General features: G+C 39.3%; 1 protein-coding gene across 1 annotated transcript in view; it reads right to left on the bottom strand.

Moving 5' to 3' along the window:
- Window positions 1-21,213, bottom strand: part of sema4gb (sema domain, immunoglobulin domain (Ig), transmembrane domain (TM) and short cytoplasmic domain, (semaphorin) 4Gb) — a 55,856-nt gene extending 34,643 nt beyond the window's left edge. The window contains exons 1-2 of the mRNA XM_085285166.1: window positions 21,129-21,213; window positions 12,773-13,080 (exon numbers count right to left, since the gene is read on the bottom strand). Of these exons, the coding sequence (XP_085141292.1) occupies window positions 12,773-12,908 (136 nt within the window). The 5' untranslated portion in view covers window positions 12,909-13,080; window positions 21,129-21,213. The remainder of the gene's footprint in view (window positions 1-12,772; window positions 13,081-21,128) is intronic.
- Window positions 21,214-23,402: the final 2,189 nt, after the last annotated feature.

Genomic DNA, 23,402 nt, shown 5'->3' with positions numbered 1-23,402 from the left:
GCGGAAGCGAATGGATGGATGGATGGATAGATGAATGGGTGGGCCACAGTGGCTTGTGGAATTAATAAGACATGGTTAAGATAACCTGCTTAAGTTCAAGCTGAGCATCAGAATAGGAAATAAAGACAATTTTGATTGCGGTATTGTTGCTGGTGTCAGACAGGCTGGCCTGAGTATTACAGAAACTGCTGATCTATTGGGATTTTCCTCCATCTCTAGGGCTTACAGAGCATAGTCCAAAAAAGAGAAAGTATCCAGTAAGTGTCAGCTCTCTGCAGAAAAATGTCTTACTGATGCCAGTTGTCAGAGGAGAATGGATGTCATTGAGCTGATAGGAAGGCAACAGTAACTCAAATGCTGTAACCACTCATTAGAACCAGGTAAGCAGAAGAGCATCTGTGAACGCACAACATGTGAAGCAAGTCCACTTCTTTATGCCTAGTTTACTCATCTTCTGATCACTGCTTCCAACAGGATAATCTGTCATACCACAAAACTCAAATCATCTCATACTGGTTTCATGAAAATATTTTCTTAGTGGTTCTAGTGTATATTAGTTTACACATTCAACTAACAAGAAAAAATATCCCCAGCTTGATTGCATGAGGAGTCACAAATTCCTTGTTTGTTCCTTCAGGAACACCATCTGGTATCAAAATGTGCATATTTTTAATTTTAGTTAAATTTTCTGCCTCCCAAAAGCACTCCTTAGAAGAAGCAACATATTCTATATTACATTTGATTTGTTCTCAATGTAGAAATATAGATTAATGTAGTTTTCGATATTGAAAAATAAAAATCAAAAAATCATTATCACTAAGAGGATTGCTATGAATATCTATTTAGCAACACACACAGATGTCAACCTGCTGTTCCATGAAGCTGGCCATTATTTTATATCCGTAGACACACACAGAGAAACACACACACACATACAGAGAGACACACAATGTACCTCGTGCTTTGCTGCAAAATCAATGGGGAAATTCAACAGAGCACTGAGGTGTGCCAGAAACCTCTTAGCCTGCTGGCTGGTTTCTATTTACTGTTCATTTACTGTGTTTGAGTGTGTGTGTGTTTGCACATCAGTTCTTCTGACTCTTCAGAGTACACAGGTTTGATGAGGGGAAGAGGTCAAAATGCTCCTCAGAAACATCTGTCAGTGGTTACACAAACACACACATACTCTTCACGCTTATTTCACACATCATCTGCCTCCTGAAAAAGAGTAAAGACAACTCTATCAGTGACTCAGAAGATCTGAGGAGTGTGCGTTGTGTGTTTGCCAGAATGAGCGCGTTTTCGGCAGTTGAGCCGTCACAGGTGGCGTAGCCAGATTGTGCGCAGACACACTTGTAATCCACCATGTGGGGTCCTGGATGATAGTAAATCCACTGTATGTTTGTATGCGTGTCTGTCACAGTCTGAGTGTGTGACTTCCTCTGTGACTCACCGATCGCTGCACCCACTGTGGCGAGCATGTGACAAACAAAAACGCACACGTGCTCACAGAAAATTTGGGAACAAAGGCTTGAAGGAAAGCCTGACTTGATTTCTTTGGACACTGTCAGCAGTGTCAGTTTCTTTCAACTCTATCCACATTATATAAGCAACTCTTTACTTCTTTACCACGGTCAAGAGTCAGCTACATGACTGTGTGTTATGTAAGCAATTATGCACAGAAGACCTTGTGCAAGAATAAAGGCAAAGGTTAAAAAAACAAAAAGTGAAGTATGTCGGCGTGTCATCTGCTGACTCCATTATTTTCTATATTATGATGTTTACCATAGGAAATTATTACAGGCAAATACAGAAGCTGTGCACAAACTGAAATATGCAATTTTAAAGTGTTTATTTAGTTTAAAAGACAATTAGCAGGTCTGTAAACTGCAGAATATACAATACCATCGAATCAAGATAATATTTTACCCATTCAGCCTGTTATTTCTTGGTGAGATGGGGGTGGTATTTTTTATTTTTTTGTTCCAACCATCTGCTAGTAGTTGACACTGTTGCTTTACCGACATAATTTTCAGTTTACTCAGAAACGATCGACTTGTTTATAACATGCTTGTTGACACCTTTTTGTTTCTACTTCTCTCATGGAAGAAGTTTGCCTTCAGGGATTTGACCGACAAAGTTGATGCAGGAAGTAGTTTGTGGTAGATGCATGGGTTGGACACATGACTTTTATCCAGGAGACTGGACATCCAGGAGATCTTGTGCTTAAGAAAATTTTTCGAGACTTAGCTGACCACTTATTTTCAGTTTTTATTTTCTTTTTCATTCTTAGCTGTCACTTGTAACAAGGCCACTTGGTTATGTTTAGAAAAGGTCAGACAAGGATTAGCAAAAGATCAGACATTCACGGATGGACACAGACCATTTTGCAAAGTTGAACACTTGTTGCTACCAAAGGGCAACCCCTAAAGCTTAAAAATGAAGTCAGCACAGATGTGACAGTACCTACAGGGCCTCTAGATGCCATATGATACATGTTTCAAAAGGGGCTCTATCTCCATACAAGGTCAAAATGTTCAAAACCACTTAAAAGCATGTTATTTTCCTCTTCTGATAGTAATAACTCAGCTACCAGGATAACGGTCTGTACTGTGTGGCTCAAAAAATCCAAGAAGAAGAGAAATTATTATATTTCTAAAGTCTGTTACTTAATACTAATTAGCTGGTATGTGTGTCTGTGGATCACACCTGTATGAATGTATTGATGCTAATATAAGTGAGCACTCTTCTTTCATCCGTAACTTCTGAACACTAAAGCTTAAAAATAAGAAGTCCCAAATCAGTGGGTGAGGTCATGTCACATGATTTATTATCTTGTGTTTTTGTCCACTTGTGCAGTTTCAGAATGGCTAAAAAGTTGGTTAAAAGATTAAGAAAACAACAGCGGAGCTTGCTTTAAAAAAAAAGCATGAATGGGAAGCACAAACAATGGCTGCAGTGGGCAGTTTTCATTGTTTTTAACACTCTTTTTTACTATGTGGCAGCTAAAGAAAAACAGAAACAGAGCAAACTATAAACAAAATAAAAAAGAGCACCCGACACTGCCCTCAGGTTCAAGTGCACAGCTACAAGATGTGCACATGCATCTGTAAAATTTAGTACTGCACCTGCAGTTTCTTACCGCAAAAACAAGTTGGACATGGTTCATGATGTCCCTGGTCATAATTCTGACTTCTAAACACTGACAGAGAATTAACAGAAAAATAAAAGATAACAGATGTGCACACTTTCAAAGGGTCAGTATGCCCAGGTTTATTTTCTCTCATGGTTTTCTAGTGGTATTTAGCCATTTTATTTTTAATTGACTAAGATTTGAAGTACAAATCTCTCAGATTCTTCACAATTGCCTTTGCCTTCAGCTGAATAAAAGGTCAGTGGAGCTTCATACAAAAAGAAGCAAAATATGCAGCAGCAATTTATCTTTACAAGTGTCTGTCACTGTGACGAGCTGTCCTTGATATGCTGAATAATCCACACTGTTCACTGTCAGCAGCTTTTATTGGGACCAATTCCTTACAGGAGGAAGATCCAGTTCACAGTACTCTCTCCATCTGGTGTTTTTTCTACACCATATGGGTAGTGTGAATTGTGAAGTGCAGGAAAATTAGTATTTTTTTTAAACACAGCTGCTCATTAAATTGTGGCACATCACACTCCAGCCAATGGATTCTGTCAGTATGTTGACAGGTTTCCACTTACGCATGTCAAATCAAATTTGTTTATGTTTTAGTAATAACAATATTGTTTATGATGGTAATTACTTGTCAGAGCAAACTATTATGTGAATAAGAAAATCCATAGGACAAAGTGTAATTCATGCTGTAATAACTATTATTTATGTGCAATCCAAGACTGTAAAGTGAAGATTAGGCATAAGAAACAAAAACTGCATTTCCTCTAGTGTCTGTGAAGGTTCTCAGTCATCCAGGTCATTGTAGTCAGCTTGGAAAGAAAAGCTTCTGAACTTCTTTAAGTTGCTTGAAGACGTTTCACCTCTCATCCAAGAAGCTTCTTCAGTTCTAAGGTCAAATGGTGGAGAGGCCAAGATTTAAGTCCTAGGGGAGTGTCCCCCAAGAGGGTCATGAACTCCCTGATGATCCTCTACCTAATCACACGAGCCAAGGTATGAAAACGGGTGTAGGTCACAATCAGCCAAGGTTTCGGGTGAAACCTAGCCACACCCTATCATGTGATTTACTGAGGTCAAATGGCCCAGGATGTGAGTGGGCGTTAAGGCGTCTGGGAAAGGATCTCAAAACTGGATTATAGATGGCAGACAGTTGGTGTCGTAAGCCACCGTCTCTGTTCAAGGATGGCTGTTCGCAGCGGACATAGATCGCTTCTTTCACTCCTCTTTCAAACCATCTGTTTTCTCTGTCCAAAAGTAGTTAAAGGTGCAATGTCTTCAAGCAACTTAAAGAAGTCCAGATGCTTTTCTTCCCAAGCTCCTTAGATTTCCTCTAGTGGCCACTTGAGGTTGGTTCAAAAAGCAAGTCAATCGCCATAGACCCCCCCTTTAAAAATGCCCAATTTTAGAACACTAAGAGGCATATTTGAAACCTTGTATGGTCTCTATAGGTTTCTCCCTTCATAAAAACTCTGACTGGTTTTCAGTCCAGATGAACAGAATCAACTTTTGAAGATTTACTTACCTGGATGATTGAGAATGCATTAAGACGTCTGACTGGGTCTTTCCTTATAAATCATTTGTTTGAATACTAGTGAGGCTTAAAATTAGGAACATGGCCATTTTGATTGACAAGTGTGCTTACACATGAATACTATAGCTGTCATAGCCAAAAACTGTTCTTTAGTAAGCATTTTTTAGTAAACTATCTGGCTAATATGGCTTTCTGTGTTGTGCAGACTATCCAAGACAATCCATTTGTGGTTCACTTTTGTTGAGTGAAATAAAGTACTTTTTATCTGCACCAGTTAGCAGGTATCTGTCTGTGCACAGTATGCATATAGTTTATTTATGCAGCTTGCTTACCAAGTAAATTGTAGCACTCCAACATTTTTTCCAAATGTGGTCACTTCTTTTTCTTCAAAAAACAACATGGTTGTGGCCAAAATGCTACCAGTGAGGCTTCAAAATAGGTGATTTCATGCTGGCTAGAAATTTACAAAAATCGACCAAGTTTTAAGAAGTTTTATAATATGAAGAAAAATAGGCCTGTCCCGATCTGATGTGCATGCTTATTTTGCACATCAAAGTGGCAGTGGTATGTTTACCCCACTATTAATAATGACACAAATACAATACCTTGTCTTTAAAGCTTGTGTCAGAGCCAAAACTTTCATAAGACTTTGTCCAACCAGGGAGACTGCAGAATAAGATGAAGGAAAGCCAAGACTTTCATCTTAGATAAGATGGAAAAACATAACCCCACTCAAATGGTGGCAGTGTCATTGCAGGACTGGCACATCGGCCATCACTGAATTACTAATAAGGCCGTGTCTGAATCAGACACCAACACTATCAGAGGAGAAGAGGATCAAAGCACCATGTAAGCTTCAGGGATTTAAAGGGTCTAAGGCATAAAATGTCTCAACTGAGAACACCCCCCCCCCCCCCCCCCCCCCAAAAAAAAGGTAACAGAAAATAACAGCAGAGATTAAACCTCTTTAGTTTGAGCAGTCTTGGTCTCGCTGATACAGTTTGTAAATCATCACTGTTATGCACAAGATGCAGCTGGTTAGACTAAGATATTAACAGACTTTGTTGAGCAGTAAATTGATGATCATTAGTGGTGTAATTACCATACTGGATGCAAAACAATTCATCTACACAGAAGCGTCAAGCTGGCAGGCTTTCTTACTGCCAATATCACAATAATGGTGCAATCTATAAGGAACCTTACTACCAAGACCTCTTGTTACATCCCAGCTCTCAACATAGTAACTTACAGTGCATCAATATTTCAGAACGGCATTACTTCAGGTCTGGTGGCAGAGGTAGGAAATGCCAAAGCACAAGCCCCATGGGCAAACAATTGAGTTCAGGACACAGTCAAGCATTAATCTCACTTCTAGGAGTGGAAAAATGCACTGTGGCCCACAAAAACAATCTATGTTTAGTTGTCAAACCTGCCCATAAAGGTTACAACGGTGGATTTCTAATGCTTAATGCATTCAGTATTTTTGCTTTCTTTTAAATGGAAAAGCTCCAATACCATTTCTATTTTCCGCTACAGTGATGTTTTATTAAGTCAATCACATGCATCATGGTCAAAATAACTATTTAGAAATATTCATATGGCAGCTAGTTTGATTAGCCAGAAGAAAGCTGTCTGGTTAGAAAAGCTAGTCTAGTCTCTGTTTACTTTTAGTCTCTTTTAGAAGAGCTTTTAGCTATGTTTCGTCTCGACAAACTGATAAAGGAACTCATCAAATCAGCAGCAACCTCATCTGTCTGCTGTGTGGTGCTGAGCAGGGACAATGGATTTATCAGCAACTCCCACTAAAGACCACTGCCTAACATAGCTCAAAATCGAACTATAATTGAAGGAGCCTCTGTCCCTGTGCCAGTTCTTCACTCTTCACTATCAACCTCATCCTCACACTTGATCTGTATGTTACTGTGCGTGAGCTTTCACATATTTGGTGGTTTTCAGTTGCTGTCCACACAGGGAAATATCATCAAGTTTCTGACACCTTTCTAACAGCACATCAGTGACTAGCTCTTGGTTATCATAAACTGTGTGCAAACATATTGCCACCAAACGTAACATTTCTTTTTGGGATGGCATCTTTAATAACTATAAACTAACTTGTCTTTTAGTTGTATGGCTGTGGTTCAGGTGACAGATAAGGTTGTGTACTAATTGGAAGATAATGGTTTAATCCCTGGCTCCCTGAGTCTGGGTCAAACTACCCTTGGGCAATATACTGAACCCTGATACATGATGCATTTATCCAAGCAAATGAGGGCATATAAAAAGTGCTTAGGTTAATGAGGCTTGGAGTAAAAAAGTGCTTTAATTGCTGAAATGGAGTAGAACAGCACTGCAGAAAAACAGTCGATGGATCTTAGTATTTTAATAAAGCAACCAACTACAGAGAAATTAAGAGTTAAGAATGCCTGGTTTGGCTAGCAGTAGTCCTCTCTGTTCCTCAGGCAGATCAGTTTTCTTTGTTACTCCAAGAGACAAGCTGCAAGCCGCAGATGGTGTGTTCAGCACAGGCATATTTTAAATAGTCTGCATGATAAAGGTTGATAAAAGTAAGATAAATGCACAAAAACAAAGAAATGAAAGATCTAAAAAGATCCAAAGTTGAAAAGAAAGCTGGGTTATACTCTCAGGGTTTAAAAAACTCACTTTAAAAAAAACCTCCTTCAACATAACATTAACTCTTTTGTTTTAAAATAAGACCAATATTTGTCTTTTTTTTTTATTTTTTTATTTCTGGACTCTACTAGAGCAGTAGAATTCTAAATAATCTTTATCTATTTTATACAGAGTCTTGTTGCCAAGGCATCCTCTGAAACAAGTTTTATCTTGTCTGCCTATCAGACAACTTTCTTCTGATTTACTGCTCCTCAAAACCACAAGGTCTGAACAACAGATGGGGCTTCCATGCTCGCAGCCAGAGATTTAGATGACCATGTTAGGGATATCCCCTCTCATTATGATGGGAGCCAAGAGTGAAAAAAACTGTCAGAAATCAAGGAACCTCCTTATTTGAAACCCTGGCCATGTTTAATACGAGCATCCACTATTTAAATAGTGGATGAAAATAGTGGGGCCATTTTAACATCAAGAAATGAATTAAGTATTAAATAGTATTTATAGATTCATCTCAGTATTGGATAAAAAAAAATCATGTATCAGAATTATTTCTTTGCTTGTTTGCCTTTGGTGGCCTTTTCGATGTACCTGTTCTCACCAAGAGAGCATAAAGACCTCTTCTGTCATTTTCTCTCTTATATACATATCCAAGCGCTCTCTCTGTGATACATCATGTCCTTCTCCTCCCACTCATGCAGCAAACCAGTAAAGCATACTGTAAATTAATGAGCGCCAGCAAAGAAAAATAATATCAATCCTCCCACAGATAGTGACACCCACATATCATCAAAAGGAGAAGAAACTTCCCTTCCCCCGTCCTCCCCGCTGACATGTCTCAGTGAGGAAAGTGACAGGAGATGCATGTATGCAGGATTTTTACATGGCACTTAATAAGCTTCCCGCTACATGACACACACAAATATGCAGCACACATTCGCAGGGCATGCCCTAAGAGTGATGAAACGCATGCTGACACACGTGCACGTTCTGCACTCTCACATGTACTCACACGCCTTCCCTGATGATTAGAAACTGGGTCAAGGACAACTTTCTGTGAGGGCAAGGAGAAAAAGAAAATCTGTAATGACAGACGGGCTCAGGCTACAGCATAGAAAAGTGCCCGCAGTAAGAAGAGTATGTATGATTTATAATCCTAGGCACAGTCAGAGATGTGTAAATGAATTGTCACAAACTTGACCACTGTGAGGACAGAACACAGATAAGTTCTTCCACTGTGCATTTACAGAACCTGGTCAAAATGTGCCTGATGGGAACAACTGCTGTTTGCAGCTGTGTTTGTGCTTCACTAAACAGAAGACTCTGTAGGTGAGCCTGGGGTGAGCTTGTTCTCTTGGCCTCAGTTAATGTTGTTTTCATGACTTAAGCAGAAGGTGTCCTTAGGCAGGTTACAGCATTAGTGAGGGATCACTTCCAACTTGTCACTTTTCAATTATGCTACACCAAACCACTCTTTTTCCAAACCTAACAAGATAGTTTGTAGTGTCAAAACATAAAAAAGTCACCAAAGCCACAGGACACCTTGCACATAGCAGGAAGATACAGGCAGTACCTGCCCAGCATGAGGAGATAATAGTGAGCCTGAAGAACAAATATAACACTGCATTCTGCAGTGGAAAGTCAGAGACTGACATTATTTTCAGCTTCTACGGTGCCTCCAGGTTTGATTTGCTGCTTTTCAAAACCAGCAAATATTCACCAACAGACCTGTACTCCATGAGTTGCAATAATAGCTTAATTATACACCCAATTCCAAAAATTCATCCACCCATTCTCTTCTGCTTATCCAATTCAGGGTCATGGAATTGGATAAGCAGGTGCTGGTGGTGCTGGAGCCTATCCCAGTCTATCACATGTAGAGAGACAACCACTTGCACTCAAATTCACACCTATGGGCAATTTAGAATCATCAATTAACCTAACCCCACTAACTGCATGTCTCTGAAATGTGGGAGGAAGCCGGAGTACCCAGAGAGAACCCACACAAACACAGGGAGAACATGCAAACTCCATACAGAAAAAGCCCAGACAGATGTTGGAAGCAAACTCAGGACCTTCTTGCTATGATTCAACAGTGCTAACCACTGCACCACCATGCTGCCCTAATTCCAAAAATGCCATTTTCTAATCATCAGGGGAGATGTGTTAATAGAAGCACGATGCAATGATTTAAAAATCTAATTTTATTCACAATAAAATATCAAAAGTTTAAACTGAAGCATTTTACTAGTTCTCAAAAAAGTTGGGCCAGGGACGACAAAAGAGGGACAGAGAGGCAGTAATTCTCAAAAGTTGTCATTATCCTGGGTCTTTGACCCAGTGTTTGAGTGTTCCTTTGGATTTGTCATTTACTTCTTTGAAAGCATAAGTTAATTATGTTCTAGTGTCTGAACATATTATTTTCAGGTGCCGCTGAGTTTGTATTTATAGTTCTGGATTTCTGGTTCATGTCTGTCCTAGTCTCATCTCTGCATTTTGTTATTTCTTCAGTATGGTCACGTCTCCATATCTGTTTCTGTCCCAGTATCAAGCCCATGTGTCTTAGTTTGTTTCTCAGTGTGTGTTACTTCCTGCTTTACTTTGAGAATCTCCTGTCTCGTGTGTATTCTGTTCAGTTTTGCTTCCCTTGTCTCATTTGTCTGGATTAGTGTCAGCTGTGTTCCCACCTGTGGCCTCTTCCCTCGTTATCCTGCTTGTGTATATATTGTCTGCATTTCCTTCTGTCCTCCCTTGCAATATGGTATCCTTGTGTCAATGGTTTGAGTCTCCTAGTATTGTTTTTTGTATTATTTTGTACTTCAGTTTAATAAAACCACCTATTATTTTATTCCCTACGTTCCGAGCACTGTGTTTGGGTCTTACCTGCACCAGGCATACCATCCCAAATTTTTGGGAACTGGGTTTGTATATAGTTTAGATAAATAGTTTCACAACCCAGCTCTTAACATAAAATGGAGACCAAAACTAGAAATTTAAAAAGCACGAGTCTCTAATTTAAAAGACTAAATTGATTAAAATAAAATGTACAGATTGGAGCAGCAAGGAGATTATGATGGTGAGAGGTGGTGGTCCTCTCCAAACCAACCCAGGCACGCCTTCATCCACATCTTATTAACAGCTTTTAGCCAAACATAAAAATCGTTCATCCAAGCAACTTTAATTCCACAGCAATACAGCAGCTAAGTCTGAAGTAGGAAAGGACAAACACATACAGCTGCAGAGACTCCTTTATTTAGAGATGGTGGCTAAATTAATTTTGCATGCATTCCCGTCTGATGAGCACTCAACAGAGCAAGCCCTTTTCATTTGTTTGATAAATAACCAAAAGATATTCGTAGTCTGGTCAATGCTTCACCTCCCAGTAGTTGCAGTAAATAGCTCCACAACGGTTTCTTTATTCATTGTTCTTCAGTGTACTTTTCTCAACCAATCAGTGCACTTTGAAGCAAAGCTCAGACCTTAGACCTCTCTCTCCAGCAAACAAAGTAATCATCCACTCAGTTCGGATCAAGAAAATGCACCACAGAACCGGGAACAAATACACAACCAGCTTCTGCTGTGTTACAGTCGCTCTCAAAGTTATTGTGATTCAGAACATCAAGCAGCACATCCTCCCATCTCCAAAATATCATCTCACCCTGCAATACTCTCAATAGCACTTATGACACCAGAGAGCTCGGCTAGCAATACAGCCGGCCCTGTTAACTCCACCCGCCCGCTAATAATACTCATCCTCAGAGGACCGAAGAGGAGAAAAGTGGAGTGGGGTGGAGTGGAGGTAAGAGCACCAGCCCTTACTGTTTATCTGTGCTGGAGTTCCCTTCTCACTGCAGCTGGCTTCTGCTGCAGTAAGTGAGGAGAGAGGGAGGGTAAAGGTGAGCTGGTGGGAAGTAAGAGGTGGAGGTGTAAGGAAGACGTGCTGATGGTGTGTGTAAATACCCACTGTGTGCCAAAACACACCTATTCAGCAGTATTTTCTGCACAGACAGTAATCAGGTCTAACGTGCTCAGGTCCTCTTTTATGGAGGCTTCTTGTCTATTGTTTCATTAGAAGTGTTTGCTGAGCTGTGTGATCTAGGACAGGGCATGAGAGAGGCGATTAATAACTCTGAGCATGAAGGAGCTGTCTTTGGGGCCAACTGCAAAAACTGTGCCACTTCCGTAACAGGGAGGGGAGGAAGCAGTCGGAGCAGTAGCAAATAAGGACAGCGATCTGTTAGCTGGGTTGTGCACATGTGTTTGTGGATCCATCTGGAAATACACTGTATTAATGGAGTTTGTCCCTGTTCATACTTTTTTGTGTTTCTTTTTGTGTATCTGGTCTCTTTTTGGATGATAATCATGCTGCAAAGTGTTATTTTATGCCAGTTTAAAGATAATATCAATATTGTAACTGCGAAAATAAAAATAGTATGTGGCTTTTTCCGCCTAAAAGCAAGTGTAAATTGTTCTTTTAGGCATTAAATCTTGGTCAGTCCTACAAATTGAGAACCATCTCAAAATGTGTGATGGCCTCCGTCTTAGGTAATCTGTGGAGAGATGTGAATGACAACTCTGTCTCCCCAGATGTCCATGAACTACTCATGCCAACACCATAGTAATCTGATTTGGCACACCTGGTCTAGGATAAAAATCCTTCAGCTGAAATCTCAGCTTCATCTATGTGATCGTACACTCTGGTCTAGATTATGTTACTCCACAGTTGGCAGCCTCACCATACCACTGATGAACATACTTCACATTTCATTTGCTTTCTTGTTTATTTTCTTTTTTACTGGTTACAGTAAATGCTCATATTAGCCACCAACTCTCATGCCTTTCCATTTCTGGTTTGGCCTTAGAGCTGGGTCATGACTGACCGAAGCCAACTGCTGTACAATGGGATTAATAGGAGGTGGAATAGCTCCCCTAGCTCAACACAGCCATAATGCTTTCGGGGATGAGAACAGGATGTCTTCTGCTGCTGTTTATTCAGGGAGTTATGCTGGGGGGCAAAACTTGAGCTCCATATTTTTTGGCCAGTATTTGTTTATATTTTGGCCAACCATTTATGGCCAACCATTTAAGGATGCTAAATCATCTTTTAGTTTGTAATCCTTGTCTGCAATGTACCCCTTGTTGTACAACAACCTTAATTGGATTATTTTGATAAAAACATAAAAATCACGCCATGTTCTGGAGCTTTTTTTATGATCTTTAAGGAAATTTGCGGGCCAGCATATACAAATGTAAATAACGATTTTTTTAACATTTGTATGTATGATCAGATTAGGATAAAAAGGATCATCCATTTCCTGATAATCTGATTAAATCTTTAACTAATATTAAAAAAAATTGTTTTGGAAGATTAAAATTATCTCCTTTTTACCACTAACCCCCCTGTACAGAGCTTTAATCACAGTTTAAGACTTTTAATTTAAAAAAATCTGCTTGATCCTCACCTTTTGAGAAGACGGTAGTTCTCGCAGTGACATCCAGGTCCAAGGATGGGCTGAACGGAAAGGCCCACAGCTGTGATAGTCGGTTGAAAAACATCAGGGGCAGCAGGAGGAGTAGGAAGGGCTTGACTGATCCCATGATTAACCTACAGACCTGGGTCCAAGCAGAGACTTGCTTGTGCTCACTGTTTATTGTATGCAAAAAATAAATAAATAAATAATGAAATAAATGTGCAAAGCGTGTATCTTCAGGCCCAGCAGCAACCAGGCGCAGACTCTTTGATTATCCTCCAGCTGAGAACACACTGAGTCTGTGCAGAGAAAGAGAAAAACAATGTGTATTACTAAAAGAGATGTGATCCTGAATACCAAACTAGATGCGGCTGTCAAAAGGTGGTGATGGATTTCACTCATTTATGAACAAAACAAACGTTTGCAGGACAAGGACTCCACCACCCAAGTGGATATGTTGCGCTGGACTAATTGAAAGATTAAAAGGATGTCAAAGTGCCAGAAATGTACTTGTTATGCGGCAAATCAACCCAGCTATTGACTGGCCCTTCTTTAGTGGGCAATAAAATAGTATTAAAATTAGAGATGGACCAATCCGATATTACGTATCGGTCCGATACTGACCTAAATTACTGGATCGGATATCGGAGAAAAATAATAAATGTAATCCGATCCATTAAATATCACGAAAGCACCTCGCAAAACTTGCAACACGCCGTAACTCACCTCAGAACGTTAGCACGTCAGAGCAGTATGCATCACGTGATAGAGCAGCTGTGGCATGCCGGACCTGTAGGTGGTCTGGACAGCATGTGGAGCTTCGCTAGCAACCTGGCATTTCATCTCCGACAAAGTTATCCCCGAGAGAAGTAAAGCAAGTGTGTAAGTCCATCTCTGAATGTTTGTAAAGCATTCCCACGTTAAGCTTAACAAGCGACTGCCTCTCGCTCTCCGGCTGCTACTTCAATCGTGAAACTGCTTAAATGATCAGCTGATCGGCTTTTCTGTCGCGAGTCCGTGTCTCTTGTTTGTTTTTGGCCCACTTTGCACCAGAAAGAGGAAACCAGCGGCTGAACAACAGCAGAACGTTTAAGCTTGATAAGCTGTTGTTAGAATTTATTTAATATTTCTTTCTACACCAGGATCTTTTTCTACGTAGCTGACGCTGGTAACTGTGCAGGGGCGGATCTAGCAAAGTTTAGCCAGGGGGGCCGATAGGGCATGAACAGGGAAAAGGGGGCACAAAGACATACTTTTCTTTCTTATTCTCATTTAAAATGTCGAGCTTTTAATAAATAATTATCTGACACCCAAAGTTTTAATTTGATGTAAAATGAATAGAAGTCAATTACTGTATATAGTGACTATTAAGTCTAATATATACCCTAGTAAGCTATAGTACTTTTTACTTTGGGAAGGTACCATCTGTGCAGTCTGCAATTTTGTTGAAGAAAGATGTTGAATCTATTTAATATTTCTTGAAAAATAATTGATTTCTGTGCATTTTTTTTCACACTGCATCAAATTAAGGTTGATTACGTCGATTAAGCATCATGAGGTGGCGCGTGAGGGGTGGTTCCTTATTTTTTATTTATTTCTTTTTGTTGTTGCTGGGAGTTGGAACCCTATTAGTTAGGTTGCTTAATATTTACGCTAAGTACTCTTTAAAATACCAGAATAGTGAGGATGGTGTAGGTTTAAGTTTATTAGATTGATCAGTATTGCTGAACTATGAAATATTTTTTTTGTATACAGGTATAACAGAATAGCTTTAGTGTAGTTGTTGTTTTAAACTTGAGTATGAACTTGCAGACTTGCAAAATGCAGCAAGATATTTAAAAAACAGTTTTGTTGATTAAAAAACACTATATCGGATTCATATCGGTATCGGCAGATATCCAAATTTATGATATCGGTATCGGTATCGGACATAAAAAAGTGGTATCGTGCCATCTCTAATTAAAATAAATCTCATTCCTGCGATGTCTGAAAAGTACATTTAAATCAGTGTGGTGCATTTACGAGTGTAGTATGGAAAGTAGAAAAATTATAATCACAAAATATTTTGCAGGATTTTACAACACAAAGATTATTTGGGTGGACAATCCAGGTACAGTAAGAGCTGCCCAACTATATTTGCCACTAATTTCAGGTATTTAAATGTATCTGTACAAGATAAATCACTTCAATCCCACATAATTCAGCTGGTTCTCCAGAAACGATCTTGTCCCGTGATCAGTCAGACTTCTAATCCTCCATTTTTACTGTTCTCAAGATCTGCTGTGGAGAATGGGATTCGTGTGCTGCTATGCTGTGCTCACTGAGGCTGCAGGGTAGAACAAGGACTATGATCACCATCATTACTCCAAGATTGTAGAGCTGCAGTGTGTCCAACTCCACAGAGAGACACTCTGCTTGGAATCCAATCCACTAGCTGAATATTGCTACATTTTTTGCACACACTACCTACGATAGATAAAATCTAATTCTGTAGCAAATACATGTGTGTTTGTGTGTGTGTGAGAGAGAGTAAATATATTTAATTACTTTATAGTTAAGGTGTAGATAGATGGTAATAGGAAACTACTAGGAGGTCATGAAACATGATGCTGAACCTGATGCCTACCAGGAACCACATGAATGATGTGTGATATTTCAAAACGTCATCAATGAACTTTAATGAAGAGGCGGCGTGCATAAACTTTCTCACTTGACAGCATGAGCACGAAATTACTTGCTGACATGCATCACTGCTCTCTGATTACAACCAATTAGCCAAAGAGAAGGACTAAGGTGCTGTTACGTAGCAGACCATTTAAAGAAAAGTTTGGAGAGTTAAATAATGCGCCTGCGTGATGTGATCTTGCAACACACATCTCTTAATTAGCTGGGTGCAGCATGATGGATAATCTAGAGATTAGGCCTTGTGCCATCAGCGCAATCTTCGCCTGGCTGCCCGTTCCCTGGCACTGTCACCGATCAAAGGGTCTACGCTGTGAATCACACTCTGCTGCGCAGTGACACTGGAGAATTCCCAGCTTTAATCTCCACGGCTGCCGCTGCTGCAAATCACTCCCAGCATGAAGCACAATGAGGTTGATGACCTTTCAGTTATAAGTTAGGGTGCTAATCCCTGGAACCAAACTGTAAAATGATAAAGCAGGAGATGAGATAGTGAAAAATTATGATGCATTTGTTTATCCAGATATGTGTACTCAGTATTGATGGTTTGGATTTAAGAAATAAAACTTAATGTCAAACAAACATCCCAAACACACCTACAAGATGTTAGGCTCAAGTGAGGAGCTCTACATATTTTCAAAGCTGTAGGCCTATGTTTTTTTTTTATCAAGATTATGTTTTTAAGTAGGAGATAAATCATTAAACTGTAGTTTCATACCATATCTAATGATAGCAACTGAGCAAACCGATGTTGACTGGCCTCCAGGAAAACTTGGTACGTAAATCTTAAATTAAAATTACTTTGTTTTCAAGGTTAAGAGAACACATGCTCAAATGGTGAGACCAGGAATATGTTCATCTGCATGAAATAGACTTCAGGTATGAAAATGAATTCTTTTAACACCTTTGTAATATCTCAGTTTAAAAAAGTGAAGACTGAACAATGCTGAAATGACTTTAAAAAAGCATTAAAACCATGTTGTAGTAATTGTTGCATCAAATTGCCACACATGATGCAGTAAACTCTTAGTCAAACAAAAACAAAAAATTTAAAGGCATAATTTTCATCTGTCACTATTTACTGTCCAGTGCTGATACCGCTAAAGTTTCGGTATCAGCACTTAAAACAGCCAATAATTTAAAATGTAAAAACTAAAGAAGAGATGCAAAGAAACACCCTTCAACCATGTTGTAAGTGTTGATGTTGCATAGTTTTTCAACCAGAGGGTTCTTTGCAACTTCCTGCTTGGCAACATGTGTTTGGAACTCCACAAGCACATGAACCTGCTGATCAGATCAGCTGATCTGAGCAGAGTGGAGCCAACGCTTTGCTGACATCACAACTGCAGCCTTCCAAAACCTCCTCTGGCATTAATGCAGCACAAAAACTGAATGCCAGAAGCTTCATGGCATGAGCAGCTCCTGTAGGTGTAATGCATAAGTGGCCTACTTTATTCTTCAAAGTCTATTTGCTTCTGATACTAGTCTTTGTATTTATCTATGGTTTCTGTCAACTGTTGCTGTGCTTCATACATTCTGTAAAAGGCAGTCTAAATCAGAAGTTGGCTTTATATGATGACAGCCGTAAGAGATTTTAGCACTGTGCTCTTAGAATTTGTCAAATTCACATCCTTGTTTGAAAAAAAAGAAGTAGAACCAAAACAAAAAGCTTTTTTCCCAGTCCACACTACTTCTTTTAAAATTGTCATTACCCAAAATGAATAACACTCCATTGAGAGATTATAGTCAAAATTTTTGCATTTTTAAACTTTTACACTCAGCTAATGCTGACATCATTTGTGACATTTGTTTTTATCAGTCTTCACAGCTCCCACTAGAAAACTTTTTCACGCACACCTTCGTGCTCACAAAAGCCTGTAAGCACACTTTGATGTACAAAATCGGCGCGGTTCCCCTTCGATATTGCAAGCGAGGGGAGAGCAACAGCGCAACATGTGTCTTGTTTGATAGCTGCTCCAAATGCTAAGAACCTCCAGAATCATGCTCTGACAAAACTGCAGATGAAGGCATAGTGAGAAGCTCTTTGTCCTGTTTTTGTCAACTGCTGTCCTCGTGTAACACACAGCAAACGCACCATTGTCTCAACACATCTGCATTGGCGTGTTTGTGTGTCCTGCCCACAATGGTGTTGACACCAATGTGTTCCCACTTATGAAAGCCTGATAACTCCAAGAGGGAAAGGTAAACACATCTGCCTTGGCAGTGACACGAGCAATGTGACATGAAGACAAGAGGAACTGCACAAAAGAGCAGGCGGCGACAAAAACACCTTGTACTCAGTTTATTGATCCAAAGAGCGGGACAGGTCTGATGGGAAATTTTAACCCAGTTTCTATAACCACAGGTCTCTTGCAGCTGGTGCCCATCAAAAAGATTAAGTCGTCACTCCAGAGTATGAAATATATAAAGAATGATGCAGCTGTTTTCCATTGAGACTAATATGCAAAACACCTAGCCTGACATTTCTGCAGAAAGATCAATAAAACAGGTGAGCTATTTTTGGTTTTCCTTTCAACTGATGCCACTTGAAATGCCAAACACACTCTCATTCCTTTGATAGCTGCAGTGATTTTAATGGGCTTATATATTATGTGCTATATGCTATATTTAAATATTATATTTATACTTTTTTTTTTATCTCAAAGCATTGAGTGCCTGGCATACAGAGGAGCCATAAATGAGATTACTGAAGTTCACCCTGTGGTGTTCACTGTGATGTGGATACAAATATAAATAATTTGCCTCTGTTTACACTGCAAATATATAGAAGTAAGAACTTTTTATGTTCAGGTCATGCAATCACACTCACAAATAAGAATATGAAATTACTTCTTGAAGCTCTAAATAGAAAGTGATTTTAAACATCTAAAAATTACTTTTTTCTGGCTTGTACTACTTGATCTACCACTACATGGAGTTTGATAACAGATATTTCACAAGATGAAGCATTAGTTCAGGGCTTTCAAGATTTTAATGAAATAACACCAGTTTTAATGTGAACGGCAGATCAATTATCAGGGGGGGGAAATCACATTTTGTCGTACAGGGAAATTACCTTTCAACTAATAAAACTGTTTGATTTATTCTAACTTATTTCCAACCACTATCACAGAAAAAACACCTTGTTATGAAGCTTACAGCTTATGTACAGTATTTTCTGTTTATTTATATCAAGTTTAAGGTGTAAATTGAACTGCTTGGAAAATTTCAGTCTACTAAATATGAAAAGATTCCTTTAATATCCATTATAAAGACTTATCTTCTCTCTATACTTGTCATCTGTACCCACTGGAAATACTGGGAGAACAGGATGCCTCTGAAAATGATAGCTCTTACTACTATTGTAGAATAAGTAATGAATCACTTTACCCATTCTGAATTTTCCAACTCTGGAAAATCTGTCTTATCTTATCTTGCATCACAGCAGGAAAGAAAGTCGACCTGAGTAATCTACAGCTGATCTACTGGGATTTTCCCACACAACCATAACTAGGATTTACAGAGAATGGTCCAAAAATAGAAATAAAAGAAAGAAAGAGTGAGGGGCCATTCTCTGGGTGAAACTGGCCTTGTTGATACCAGAACTAAGATACCAGAGTTAAGAGGAGAATGGCCAGACTGTTTCAAGTTGATAGGATGACAACGGTAACTCAAAAATAACCACTTGTTACAATAAAATTACACAGAAGAACATCTCTGAATGCATAACCTGTTGAATCTTGACACAAACAGGCTACAACAGCAGAACACCAGATGCCATTCCTGTCAGCTAAGAACAGGAAACTGAGGCTACAAATTAAATGGATTCAACAAAATTAGACAATAGAAGACTGGAAAAATGTTGCCTGGTCAAATGAGTCTCAATATCTTCGGCATTAAATTGATGGTGGGGTCAGAGTTTGACGTACACACCATGAAAAGACTGATCAATCCTGCCTTGTATAAGCAGTTCAGGCTGTTGGTGGTGTAATTCTAGGTGCCTATGCGATATTTCATTTACAAAATTTGGGCCCTTAATATCAGCAAACACCACAGCCTACCTGAGTATTGTTGCTGACCATGTCCATCCCATTATGACAACAGTGCACCCATCTTCTAATGGATCCTCACAGCAGGATAAAGTGCTATGTCACAAAGTTCAAGCTGGTTTCTTGAGCAAGACAATGAGTCTAATTTACTGAAATGGCCTCCACAGTCACCAGATCTCACCTTTGGAGTGTGGTGAAATGAAGGACTCGCTTCACGGATGCGCAGCCAAGAAATCTGCAGCAACTCTGTGATGCCGTCATATTAATATGAACCAAAGTCTCTGAGGAGTGTTGCCAGCTCACTGTGGAATGTGTGCCACAAAGAATTAAGGGGGTCCAACCCATTACTACCAAGGTGTGACTAATAAAGTGTCAGCTGAGTCCATATTGATACATTTATTGTGAAATTGTTGTACTGCATGTAAGAAACATGACCAACTCATAAAGTATGCAGATTGATACAGACTGAACTACAAGAAATACAAAAAATTAAATGCTATCAGTTAACTGTATCTTCTTTTTTTGTCTGTTTTTGTCTAATTTTATTCAGAAGTTTTCTCAAAATACATACAGGGTTGGAGGATGGGTCAGTAGCCCATCCCCCAACAAAAAAATCAATTTAGTAACTGTACAAAAGCATACAACAAAGATAGAATTATACAAATATTACTTAACATACTTGCATTATTGACATAACAATTTCATGGTTTGCATATGAGGGTTGTGTCAATACTAGTACTGTGCTACACCTCTAGTACTCTAGCCTACTTACTGTATAACACAGCCATATTATATGTTAGCACTCTGAAACAGTCCCTTGTGTCTAAGAAGTTTTATTACTCAGATTTGGCTACTAATATTTAGAGCGTGTACTTTTACCCACATATGTAGGATTTCAATTTGTAATAGAATATGAAGTATTTTAGATATTGAGTATTTTTAATCACTCAAGAAATCTGGCTGCTTCTTACGCCAAAGCAACCTGCCATCTGTGAGATTATTTATGACTTAATAACGTATCTATAAAGCATGAATAAATGACAAAGATTACAAAGTAATCATTAATAAAAGCCACTAGTTACAGCTTTTACAGCGAGACTCGGCGACAAGTGCCAAAAAGCTTATTTAAGGAATGTATTCAATGAATCTCTCAAGTTTAATGTGCTTTAGAAACCACTGCTCAGCTTTATGTCTACCCATTTAAATTGATGCTTCCTCCAACAGTAAAACACCGCAACGAGGCTTTACAAGATATTAAATCACAGCAGATGTTCTAATTTCAACTTGAAACAATAAGTGACTGTCCTCAATGTCCTCAGAAGCAGCGGTGACACTAAAACGCACCTAATATGCATTTATGCCATAGTTAACGTCCACAAATGTGGCTGTAATAACTTAATGAGTGTTAATGTAAACAGTCAATGAACGTGAGGACGTCTACCCATGTGCACCTGTCCGACCTGGACTGCAGCACTGAGAGCCGAAAACAGCACCGCACGCGGTTTGGTCACCTTCACCTGAGCAGCCTCTTTACATCAGCAAATCGAGAGCAAGGAAAAGTGGAAGAAACACGGAGAAGCAGTCCGGAATGAAACATAACAGCAGTGAGGACTCACCTGCTTGTTTTCCTGTAGCTCTGCTCCTAAATCCTTTGAACCGACCTCTCCGCGGTGAAACACAGAGCTTCTCTGCTGCTGCTGCTGCTGCAGTTACCCAATGCTCAAACACAACCGACTCTCCCTCCACCCCCCGACACACAAACACACACACACACACACTGAGATCACAGGCTTTCCACAATTTCACCACCTCACATGTTCTTTTTGTTGTTTTGTTTGAGTTTCTATTAATTTTATTTTAAGAGTAAAGAAATTGTTTAGGAAGGATGTTTTTTCACCCATATCCAGATAATAAGCAGGTGTACGCTTTTTTGTGATTTTTACTCAATAGATTCGCCTTTTTGGATTCTTGAAAACGAAGGGTTTAAGCTCAGTGTTTGGCGTTTCTATTTAAAACAAACGTATAATAATGTTCTTTCTCAATAGAAGAATGGAAATGTGTCAGTTCCACATAGAAGTGTGATTGATTTTAATTTTCTTTAAGAATATTACTTAACTGTTTCGTAAATTCTCCTGGAAATGTTTCCAAACATTAGTAAGCCTTCCAGTGTGACACCCCACGCAGGCTGTAAATGTAAAGTCGAGTGGAGCCCATGTGATGTGTGAGCGACTCCTGCTGGACAAAAGCTAGAACGACAAAACTTTGGGCTTTGGTACAGTATTTCTTTACCTTGTTTAGGTTAGACGGGATAACTATAGCTGGTTCATCAAATCTAAGATAACCAGGCAACATTGCATTTCAATAGATATGTGATTTGATTACTGGACTGCTTCTTATATAGTTCTTTTCTACTCTGCATGAGTACTCAAAGCACTTTATACAGCGTGTCTCATACACCACGGATGTTCTGTATGCAGACTGAAGCAGCCAGGAACCCTGGAGCTTCACTTGCAATCTTTATAAATGACTGCATCTACTCTATTAAAGAATAAAGTGGTCTATAGCAAAAATGCAGTGATCCTGTTATCCAACCACAGTGTTTAACATTATCATTGACATGATACTTGACATACTTGCTGTGTAATTCCAAACGCCTGCTACCCAGTTTGGAGATAAAATTATATTTTTTATTGATTTTATATGGTGCACAGTGGTTGAATCTGATGATCCAAGTATCCAAATGGAGAGGCTGGAGCCTATCCCAGCTGTCAGGGTGAGAGTCAGCGTCCAGCCTGGACAGGTTGCCAGTCTGTGGAAGGCTAACACACAGACAACCATTCACACCCACTGTCAGTTTACAATCACCAATTATAACCCCAACAATGTATTTGGACTGTGGGAGGAAGCCATAGTACCAAAGAAAAAACCCCTAACAGACACAGGAAGAACATACAAATATCATGGTGAGCATTGGTGTCTTTTGGGAATTTGCTTTTAGAAGTGGTTATTAGTTCCTTATAGCATCCCCTTCCTTTCCTTAGTCTTAAGGGTTTATTCTTGTGTCTCCCAGGTTCATTCAGTGTCATCCTCATTGTGATGGCTGCATGCCAACACACAACTGAAATACTCAGGTAATATTTTTGTTTACCTTTCTTTTTGCATTGTACTGTAAAGCTTCAGTGTCCATAAATTAACTGAAAGGTTTAAACTGGGTAGTTTGTAATACATGACAGCAGCAGGCCATAGTGCAAGGAATAGCATAGAATCTGTTTTGTATTGTTTGTTATTGTACTATATGTTGTATTAATTATTTTCTCTTCTTTTTGAGTTACCTGGCTGCTGCTCCAGTCCTTCCTGGTTTGAGTAAAGGAGAAGGCTAAGGGTGGAGCTGGTTTAAATGCAGAGGTCAATAAAATAGATTTCACCAGCTGTTGTGACCACACAAGGGGGGGAATGGGCTTTCTTCTTGTATTATGTTTAGCTATTGTCTCTGTGGTTTCCACCTTTGATGTATACCATGGTTCATTCACTTAATATATAACAGGAGTAGTCTCTCATTTGGGGAGGTCAGTTTGCTGAGTTATGGTGTTTTGTTAAGTGTTTTTAGTAGAATTTTGCTTTAGTTGGCCTCTTTTATGGGCCCACTTACTTCTTAAAATAGTTTGTTTCTGTCATTTAGAATTTTTGTAATAATTTTGCCTTTTGGGGGGCATAATAAAACCCATTTTGTGAAGGTTATACCTGTGCCTGTATGTTCTTGGTTGCCTGGTCCCTGATACCCATGTTTGTCCATGTCCTTGTCTCAGTATCGATGATTTCCTGTTTCATTTTGGTAATCTTTTGTCCTTCTTTGCTTCTGTGCCTGTTTGTATTCCCCTTTGTCTCATCTT

This window comes from Mchenga conophoros, linkage group LG8, assembly GCF_057382185.1.
Source record: "Mchenga conophoros isolate Kocher_MC1m ecotype Shallow Benthic linkage group LG8, M_conophoros_male_GT1.1, whole genome shotgun sequence".
Classification (NCBI taxonomy): domain Eukaryota; kingdom Metazoa; phylum Chordata; class Actinopteri; order Cichliformes; family Cichlidae; genus Mchenga; species Mchenga conophoros.
Note: the sequence above shows the minus strand (reverse complement) of the source record. Positions and strands in the feature narration are given on the sequence as shown.